The 11479-nt window shown below is 32.4% G+C and overlaps 1 protein-coding gene across 1 annotated transcript in view; it reads left to right on the top strand.

The window, feature by feature from the left end:
* The first annotated feature begins 385 nt into the window (after positions 1 to 385).
* The window catches only part of LOC108687665 (discoidin domain-containing receptor 2-like), a 40529-nt gene continuing 29435 nt past the window's right edge, over positions 386 to 11479 (top strand). Inside the window, exon 1 of the mRNA XM_018193567.1 lies at positions 386 to 476. Within this exon, the coding sequence (XP_018049056.1) occupies positions 386 to 476 (91 nt within the window). The remainder of the gene's footprint in view (positions 477 to 11479) is intronic.

Genomic DNA, 11479 nt, shown 5'->3' with positions numbered 1-11479 from the left:
AATATCACATGGACTTCCGAAGCACGTCCTTGCACAAGCAGCCAAGTCTGTCTTCTCTGCTTTAAATATTGATTCCGGAGATTGGCGAAATCAAACTAGAATTCTTTCTTCTCCCTCTCTCCCTCCGTCTCTCTCTCTCTCTCTCTCTCTCTCTCTCTCTCTCTCTCTCTCTCTCTCTCTCTCTCTCTCTCTCTTTCTCTCGTAAAATCGATTTTTTTTTTCCTATTGCAATGCAACGACAAATGCTAGTTACATAAATATTAGAAATTAAAAAAGAATTAACCAGGCTCAATAAAAAATATACACGTTTTAATACGACTATTTTATAATTATGTTTACAGCTATTTGTCGAATGCTCTGATGAAGTCATCACTCAACGGAGAACATGAAGACCGATTATTTATTGATAATCGCTAGGCTCTGTACGTTATTGATATTGTTTGGACCACTGATGGATGTCCATTCACTCGACATACGTAAGTATAATTCGAAACGATTAAATGCACAATTGAATGATTGCAAGTATAAAATGCATAAAACTATATGAAATATTTTTATTTTATAATTTTTGAAATAAAATATATTTTACAATCTAAATATACATAAAAAAATTATGCATGCTTTATATAGGACACAGCTTTATTTTTGAGAGTAAAATTATATATCTCAAATTATTTTTACTTCTATCTCGGAAAGCACATTCGTGTTTTATTTATTTTATGCTCATTTATATATTTTTAGAACGTAGCAAGCACTAATTAAAAATGGTGTTTTTAACTGTAAAAAATGTTGATATTCTTCGAACGTTATAATAACTACGTAGTTCTTGTGGGTAATGTGACAGGCAATAACAAAGAAAGTCTCGTGCAGTCAGCTGCGCGAGAAGTCAAACGATGTGTTTTCGAGCGAATTCCGGGCTGTTGCAGCTGCGGAAAGCCCATTCTGCAAAGGTGCTATCCTTACCTTGCTTCATGCCGCATCCGCGGCTTTCTCTCCATCTCCTTAGTTCGCTCTTTCTCGGCTGTCAAATTTTTCATCGGGAGCAGGTGATTTCCGAGTTTTTATTTTCCTCCGGCCTGCACTACGATGGGGGTGCTATCACTCTGAAGTAATGACTCGCTATTCTCCATCCGCCCGGGGGATCAATTATTTTGAATCTAATGCGACAGGATAAATTGCATCCCGCCGAAGTCTCCTTGCGCCACCCTCTCTTCCTCGATTCCTTCATCCCTTCCACATCGGTCGCCGGCATAGAGAGCGGAGCAATTTTGCGCTAAAAGGCGCGCCACCTTCGGAAAACAATTCCCTCATTATCCCGAACCTAGCAGGCCGCCTTCCAGCTCGACAAATTGGTCAGAAAATAACGTGTATCGATTGCTTTACGTCCCATATATACCGAATATTTAGAAAATTCTCTAGAATTTCATAATAAGAAATCTGATACAAAAATCTAAAGAATATGCTCAAAATCTAAAGACTACATAATGCACACAAAGTTATTTATTATATTCTACTTTGATATGAATTTTACCATATTTTAAAAAATAACTAAACTTAAAATACTCTATTTTCAATAAATAATATTAAGTGGCTTAATATTCAATCGTCAATTTATCACATTATTCCTTTATAGATTTTTCTAGCTTATTTAATATAAAAATGAATTCAATAAATTTTTTCTACTACGTTATAAATGTCTAAATAATAAATAATTTATAATGAAATTAATTTTTGTTGGATATATAAATTGTCACTGAAAATCGTTTACCAACAAATCTATTGAAATAATATGTCAATGCTATATGATTCTTGACTTTAGAATCATAAATTCGATATTTTTACTTAAATAAGAATGTTTAAAAAGAACAAATAATAAAGCAAATATCAAAGAGCTGAAGACAGTGAAAAGAAATTTAAATCGAAAAGCTTTTCAGAGTATATTTAACATCATCCGGATCGAAACGCTTCGATGATTTTTATCAAAGACGATCGTTGATTTGCGTTGAGATACTTGAGTGGCGCTCTTTTTTTTTGTGGTATAAAACTCAGCAAAATTCTTTCTTCGTCAATCGATTATCGGCATATAAAGCGCTATGGTTACCGAAAGAACGTTCAAGCCGCTTAAGAAGTTCCTGAGATTATTGATGTTTCCGCGAAGACCGCAATAAAGGCTCGTGTCTCTATTTCCGTTTCGCTGTAATACGATCCATGATGGTGTACGTGCTCAAAATATTATTTCTTTAGAATGAGACACGCAAGTTTATATAAAAGTCCCACTTTCGCTTGAATATATTAAAGACTCTTTTCTTTTCTCTAGTTTCTGACTATCTTTCGACATCTTTATAAACCATCGAATATCTTTTAATCATTTATTAATCAAATGGAGTACCAGTCTTAAATCACGCTAAATATAGAAAATGCATGTACACTTGCGTCATCGCGTTACATGTACGACTATGTCATATTTTACGAAAGGTCAGCGCCATTACTCTTACACCTTCCTCGTGGTAACGACTTCCTCGAGAGACGACTTAATGGACGAAAGGTCGTAGAAGCGGAGGAAACGACGAGGAATACCTAGCACGTAGAACACCGTTGACACAAATGCTCTGACTATTATTTAAGGATATTTTCCACTCGGAACTATGAAAATAGTTATCTAACTTTAAAGTGTATGTATTCGACAAAATAATACGTCTATCAATGAAAAGTAGCACATCTCACATCAGAACTACTGATTTGTCAAAATCTAAATCTTTAACATTATTCCAAGGCTTTCGCTAAGCATTATGTTACCGGAAACGAGATAAAAAACCTGGTAAAAAGCAGATTATAAGCAGATATGAAAGAAGAGTATATAGAACAATAGAGGATTTGGAGGGCAAAGGATAGGATAAACAGGCGACTATTGTTGCGAGCTTTCACCGGTTCTAAGTTCCGCTAGCGTTTTCCTCGTTATGGTAAATGGTCTTGTCTTCGTGGTTGAACAAACAGTTACACAACGATAAGTGCTAGTGTCGAGTGTAGTCGGCTACCTTCTCGAGACAGTTTCAAGGACCTTTGCTCTCTGTTCTTCAGTTCCTTTGAACGAACAGTAGTTTCGTGACTATCGTAGCTGAGATTCTCTGTCCGGTAAGTTCCGAATGATTGCTAAAGATGCACAAAGGTTCCCATTATCCTCGAGCAAATCATTCCGTTCCACACCACTGGAAATGCACAAGTACAGGCACGTTATTACTTCGGGGATGTACCTGTCTCAGCATACCGACAGAGCAATGAGATGAACAAAGAGGATATATATCAGAAGTAACAACTAAACTTATATTGGAAGGTTAACTTTAGAATACATGGTTTCTAATGTAAGTTTGGAATATTAACGTAGTACTATATGTGAGATATGTAAACGAATAGGAAGCTATATATGGCTCTCTTCCTTAAAAAGGAACAACTAAAAAAAACGTCACAACTAAAAAAAAATGTCATTTTCAAGTTGATGAATATATATAATTAAACATTATTATATACAATCTCAAAAAATAAAAACTAACATAATTTCGTAAAAAATCAATCGTCATAACTAGAAATGGACGGTTTTTATCAAAATGAGTTATGAAACAAAAGTGTCAAAATGCCATTTGATCATGATTAAGAATATTCTTTTTATCAATTTTATTTGATTTATCAATAATTTTTGGTTAAATTAAAAAATAGATTTTTCCTTTTTCTAAGAAAACTTAATTCTTTTAATGTTACATTTAAGATAAAGGAGAGATATACTAATGTATCTCGGTAACTTTCTAGTAAAAATCTAGGCAACAGATTTTTTTATAATTTCAATTTCTAGTTATCAGTCTTTTTATACATCTATCACAGCAATTTAATGATTTTGATAAATTTAGATTAAATAATCAATTAAGCATTTAATTAGTATAGATTAAATATTCAATTATGTATTCAATTAAATATCATTTAAATTAGGTATCAAAAAACTGATTCCAAATTATTCACAGAATGTATAAATAAGAAACGAAATAGATCTAGGTCATAGTATATACTTTACACTATTACGAGCTCTGTCATTTCGCCGAAGAAACTTATGATACTCATGATACAAACTCATGATTTGAATATGCAAATCACAATGGGTTATTTTAGCAAAGATATGCAAGAGTGTAATAAAACTTTTTAATGAAACTCTTCACAGTCTTTTTTAATACATTAAAAAATGTTTCATGTAAATATGTGAACGATCGTAAACTTGTAAAGTAATCTCGTGAGAATATGTTCCACATCGTAAAAGACAAAAACGATAATCAGAAATCGAAAAAGTGTCTCAAACTCTTAATGATTTATAAATTTTCTTCTAAGCCATTGTATATACCGTAGTTCTATCCGATTTAATATTCGACTGCAGTACCTCAAGCGTGATCGTTTAAACTTCATTCCAAAGCACTTCCGAAAAAACCCTTTATTATTCCAAACGCCTATTTCCATGCACGAGAATCCGTTCGAGAGTGATCTATACATTTTCTTCAACGGGGCTACCTCTCATAAGTCGACCAGGAACGTTTAACAACGTTATAACTTCGGTAACTAGGGCAAATTTGCCGGCAAAGGAGATTTCTACACGTCGTTCTACTTTCTCGCCGATAACAAATTAGCCAAGTTCAATATTTGACTTGGTAATGATTTCGGCATCGCTCACATTACTTACATGGCCTATCCATATAGACACATAGCGCTCAGTGACAATTTACCTAGCTTACAAGAAAATCAATCACAATGAGTATTAGCAGTTCATAAACGAGACTCTAAGTTAACTTTATCTATCAAATTATTAATATTATAATTTGATTTAATTACATATTTATAATCTTAAAAATTGCAAACTTTTATTTAAAAAATCTTGTTTATCAGCATCGAGAACACAAAAAGTTAATTGAATTGTTTTTTTTTGTCTAAATACTAAAATATTTTGTATGTTTAATTAGTATGAAATTATTTATCAATGATTGATTGATTTCTTCAATATTATATAACCCACTTTTATTACGTGACCAGCAAATGACTCCACGAATTAATATTAGTCGCTTATAACCATTATTATCCTTTGTAAAATTTAATTGATTTCATTGTCAGCGATTATTAACAGAGAAATCATATTTGTGTAATATTCAACGCGAGCATTTATTTTTCATGCTCGCACGATTATGTTATAGAGACTGATCAAAGGATGATTTAACCTGTCAAATAATTAGAGATGATCCAATAATTACAGGAAAATTATGAATTAAGACGAGATAATAAGAAAGAGAGATGATATTACAATTTCCCGCGTACATTTTTCTAACTTCGATTAAAATCCAATTTTTCTTCGTCGCCTATCAAAGGTTATTGCCGATAGATCAAATTCGCTACACCTTGGCGGTGACTTTGATGCCCCAAGAAAAATTCCTATTTTTTTTCTCCCTCTCGCAACCCCATCCTCGCTTTCTCACGTCACCCCGTTTAGTCCGATATCGCATCCGACCTTTTTCCCATTTTCCACCAGACGATTCTTCCGCCTAGCCTTTCAATTTGAAATGCAGAAGAGTTCCAAGCATTCCCGACTAAATCCGGATTCGTGTTGTCGTCGGTTAATTCTCGAGCGTGCTATTTTTCGCGCGTAACATCGCTTGTTCTATTGTCAATTCTTCGTGTTACTTTTGAATGAGATCAGCTATATGAAAAGAATGATGATATTGATTTTACATAATTAAATTTAACATTTAACTGTTTATTTCAAATTAGTAATATTTGGATGTGATTAACACGACATATCTATCTAAATTAGATTTCTGAAATTGGAGTGTTATATCACTCAAATAAATGACTTGATATAGACTATTAATTGACAAAATTAATTATAAGTTTCCGAGATTAAGTTTATTTAATACAAAGTATGTATTTTTGTATAATATAAAGTGAAACATGTTATTTATATTCAGCTTTTACGATAGAAATTATAATCGAATGTTAAGTAAAAAGTAATAAAATATATTTTATGATATAAGCAAAATCAATGTAAATACATTTCCTCAGCTTTCGTTTGTCCGAGCATCCCCATCCTCTTTTCTTCTACCGCTCAGCTAAATCGACCATCTGCGACAAGAAGCAGCCTGGTTTTCCTCGGATTTGAAATGCAGAGTAGTTTTCCTCGAGAATGAAAACCCACAGTGAGGTGGAAACGTCGTCTTGTCCAAGTCTAAGTCGCTTTGCCGGTTAATATCTTTGGGTCTTATCTTCCCGGAAATAAAATAAAATTTGCCCACGATGTAGCTCATTGTCTCCTTAGTTGGCATCTTTATTCGTAGTTATCATTCCTTTTTACCTCTAAATCAATTATTTCTCCCCGAATTCATATTGAAAAGAAAATTCGTGATGCAATATTTAAAATCCGAATTCGAATTTAACAAAAATCTTACAGTGAAAAAATTATTTAAATGTTAGAAATGTACCTATACATAATTTGCCTTACAGAAAAAAATGGAAAACAATGAAAAGAAAAATATTAAATACATTTCTAATATTGTAAGATTTGTATAAAAAAGGAAGAACATTAACAAGTTTTAATTAACTACGTTTTAATTTTTAAAATAAAAATTTCGTTTCGTTATTATTTTTTTCCTTTTTATTAATTTTATTAAATCATTTAGATAAATATAATTATATACTTAACACACTAATATAGAAATTATATTTAGGTTTAAAATTGTTCGTTCTATCAACTCAATCCCAATGTATAATGCAAATAAAGGAAAAAAAATGTTAACCGCATTTGAGACATAAAAATTATGACTCGATGAGTAATTTTTTTACCTTTTTTTTTACATTTAATCACTTTCTCTAATATGAGAGAAAGTGATTAGAATTTTAACATTGAAAAATAAGATATATACATAATACTTGAAATTTATTGAGAAAAATATTTATCAAACTGAGTTATAAACAAAGTATATTTTAATATTTATCATCTAACACTTAATTATAAGTATATGATTATAAATTCTGTTTGCAAAATTTTGGATGTAAATATATTATAACGAAATTCATACTTTATATACTAGAAAATATATGTTTTATATTAAATAAACTTAATTTTATAATCGATCAGAATTTATTAAATCTTTTATTAAAAAAAATAATTTATTAATAAAATAATTTAAAAAAAAAATAATTATTAAAAAAATATAAGCATTTTTTCAATTTCGAAAATCTTATTTAGTTATACTGAATGAATTGGTTGATTTTATTCTGTTATTTTAAGTAGGAAATCAAGTTTTTTTTGCCTATAGATGCCTTATCAGAAAGAATGACAGAATATTTTTCGTAGATCACTCTTTGCTTTTTATCTTTGGGTGGATGAAAGAAAACGTCACGCTTCTAGTGGCTCATTGTCTTTTCAACTCATCTTTACTTGTCTTCTCTTTTCATCGTCCAGTCTTTCTCATCTAATCTCCAACGCACTCGGTAGCTCTTTTCTAGGCGAAGCAACTTGGAAAAGAAATTCAAATGAGCGACACGATGAAAGTCAAGTTACAGTCGCATGCTTGCAAATAAAAAAAAAGACCAAATCATCCTTAAAAACGTGGAGATTTGACTGAATTTATCTTTGAAATCTGTTGAAATATTAAACATCTTTTTAATTTCATATATTATTTACGAGAGAGATATAAGCATAAACGTGTTCATTATATGTTGAGTAATATAAAATGGTAACTCATTACGGTTTCATGCATCAAAGAATATTGTTTACATTATCCAACAAAAATACTTGCATAACGAAAATTTTAAATTGACAAACTATTTTCGTCGTATGGAAAATCTCTAACAAAACATGTCAGAATAATATTTAAAATAAGGACAAAATTGAATGAGCAATAATAATATTGCAAACTCAAAGAATTTCCTTTCCTTCCGTATATAGCTCAGGAATTTCTTTTGTAACTTTTAATACCAGAAAAACATTTCAATTCTTTGCTAGCCACAAAATTTCGAAACCAGGCGTAGAATGTAGGTTTGGCTGAATTGCCTCTTGAATACTAGAAATACGCAGAACATAGTCGAATCGAGCGGAGTTGTCGTGCAGCTGATGTAAGTAAAAACGCGCTGAAATGTTCGGGCGACCGACGAAGTGTAACCAGAGCTTGGTAGTATACGATTGAAAAGCTGTTCTATTTGTTGCATAGCGAAAGCACTCGTCCCTTTCCTCGCATTTAAAGTTTCGGCGGGCACTCTCCGCATGTTTTAGAAACCATCTGTCTTCGATCTAAAGTTAATCTTCGATTTTTGTCTGTGTGATAAATATAGGCGGTTTCAAACGATATGACCAATGTATGTCAAATTATCAAATATTATACATACATTGAAAAGAGTCTGGTAATAAAGCTACCCAATAGTGAAATAATTTCAATCAAATATTCGATTAATATAACTAAAAACAATTTTATTTTATATTTTAAATAGAAAATATTTGGTAATTATTATCAATCAGTTGGTTATTAATATTATTTAGTAATATTTAATAAATATTTAGTAAAGTAAAAAGTATTTTTAGTTATATCAACCATTTGATTAAAATTATTTCACTCAACTCACATTTGATAGCTATTAGCAAACTCTTTTTGTAATGCACACACATACATAGGTCGATATTTAGTAAATGTGCGTAAGTTGACGTAAATTAGCCATATCGTCTAGAGCCGTCTTAAGATGGCCTCCCGTATATTGGTCCATTATTTCTTTAGTCATCTCCGCGCTGCCTTATTCTTTTCCGGTCTCGTACACCCCCTCGTAGAACTGATTTTCTCAATATACTTTGGAAAAAAGGGTTTATACGATGGCGCGGGGTTGAAACATAAGAGCGCAAAAGGACATCCGACCGGAGGAAGAGGACGATAGAAACGAAGGAGTGGCCGCTGAAAACCATCTTCCGGATAATCGTATTACCCGCTGGCATTGTCTACGGCTAGCCAATTCGAAGTAATGAGACACAGTCGGTTGCGGAGAACAATCGGGTTTCCACGGCGTGCAGGCGCCGCGACGTGCCTTCCTACCTTATCCCGTCTTCCTTCTCTATTCGTCATCCTTACTATCCACCTGCCTTCCACCCGCGCAATGTCCTCCTTCACTTTCGCGTCTGGTTCCTCCGTTACTATCTTCGCCTCGCCCTTCTGGTTTATAAGGAACACGTCAATCCTACGACCCGTCGTGCACGTTAAGTCTCATCCTATTCCATTCTCATTCCCCGCCAACAATCGAGCTTCGCGCGCATGAATGCCTCCTCTTTCTCACTTTATGGAATATTCACATTCTATGTTATCTTACACGCGTTATATAGACAAAATATATTATATATGCATCGTAAATACATCAACAATAGCGATTTAAGTAAAACAATAAATTATAAAATAGTTCACAAGAAAATTTTTAATTTAAAAAATGTATTACGTTTACATATCGTCTCAGACAAATTGACAATTATAATTGGAGCAATTAACAGAAAAACTCTTTTTAATATTTATTTAAGAGTATTTAAAGATGATTTCTTGAAATGTCTTAAATTTTTCTGTGGAATTTAAGATAATTGAAACGTGGAATATATTGTTTTCCGGTATAATAGTCGAGGGAATATCTTGTTTGTGCTCCTTGCTTCACATCGATCGATTCTGCTCATCGCATTTTTCAATACTAGCTCGTAAAAGACACGTCAATCCCGCGACCCATCATATACATTAAGTCTCTTATAAAAGCAACCACCTGAAGATAATTCTTCTCTTTATTCCATTTTCTTTTCCTTCGGTTTCCTTTTTTCTTTTATTATACAATGTCTTCTACTACATATGTAAATCTTGTTCTATCACTTCAAGACATTTGTAAAATAACTTTAGCGTTTTAGAATTTCGATAGCTCGAATGCAATTAATTAATATGCGAAAATTTTATTAAACTCACGCGTTAAATTATTTTTTAATTATTTCTCACGAGGGTATTTACGTGCCACGTATATTCGCCTCTCGCTATTTCGTCATCACTACGGCAATATGCCTGTTAGTTCGTAAACTCTCCCAACATACCCTCCTATTATTTTCCTGGCTACTGATTTCATCCGGGTATTTCGCTGACGCTAATTAAAGTACACGATAGGAAGTCTGTCACTCTATGATCGCGTGTCTTTTCTCACAATGAACTAGGCAGTGCCAAACTATGGGTTCGTTACTACCGATACGTAGAGTAACGTAATAAAACGTAATGAGAATCGAAACATCAGATAATAACATTTGACATGAGCAGAACAAGGAAAATAATTCTAAAGGAATGAAATTACTAATAAGATGGTATGCATATAAATGTATATTCGAATTAATTAGTTAAACATGAAACGTGAATATCTGAAGTATTTGGCCAAGTACAATTATATGATTTGCAAATTTACTCTTTTAATCAACGAGAGTCGCTTTACCTTCTTCTAGATTTTATGTGCTCTAGCTAATAGAATTCCGTCATATAGATCGAAGGAATTTTCTCGCAGTGTCGGTGATAGGAGTTCCAGCCTGAGATTCATTGTAAAAGATGTTTGCCGTTTCGCCGAACCATTATATCGAAGATTATTTTTCTTCACGCATAAAGAGAAAAGATAAAAGATGAGAAATACGGCGTGCATGCTTAAACAAAATCATCGGCTTTGGAATAGTAAATTGAAAGAGATTTATTCTATAAAACTTCAAAGAAAGGCCTTCGAAGAAAAGTCTTCCGTTATCAGCAAAAATTACACTTATCAAATTCTCCCATGTTATAATATGCAATCATTTCTTTTATATTAAGAGACGAGATCAAATTTTTATTTCGAATAATACATATAAAATTTCTACGTTAATTGTTATTCAGATTTGTGGAAGTACTTATTATATGTAGCGTCACGCGTATACCTTTCAACATAAAGCTGTGAACAGGTGAAAGCTTCGAAACATTTTCCGGGAGTGGACTGTATGTCCATTTCGTAACTTCACGATTTACGATGTGCGGAACACATAACACGTAAACTCGCGTTCGCGTATTCGTGTTCGAGTGACGCAATATGATACGGGCTCTGCCAACCAGAAACAGTGCGTGAGATTGGGAGGCGCGTAGAAAAGCTGATACACAAAATATGCAAATTGTGTTATGAGTGACATGTCAATAGATGATGTGTGGTACATGAAGATTAAAAAAAATATCATTTTTAATATATATAGGACCACAAACTATTTCATTCGTGCAAGAAGACATTTTTTAATTGAACGCCATCGTCCATTACCATTTTTTTTATTTATTTTATATTTTTGTTTATTTTTCTGTATAGAATTTGTTTATTTTTGAGAAACGAATCAGAGTTACAAGTGATATAATCTTCTTTTTTCTTTTTTTACTTTTTACACAAAACATTTTATACTTTTTACATA

Source organism: Atta colombica, unplaced genomic scaffold (assembly GCF_001594045.1).
Source record: "Atta colombica isolate Treedump-2 unplaced genomic scaffold, Acol1.0 scaffold210, whole genome shotgun sequence".
NCBI lineage: Eukaryota > Metazoa > Arthropoda > Insecta > Hymenoptera > Formicidae > Atta > Atta colombica.
This window is presented reverse-complemented; position numbering and strand designations above follow the sequence as displayed.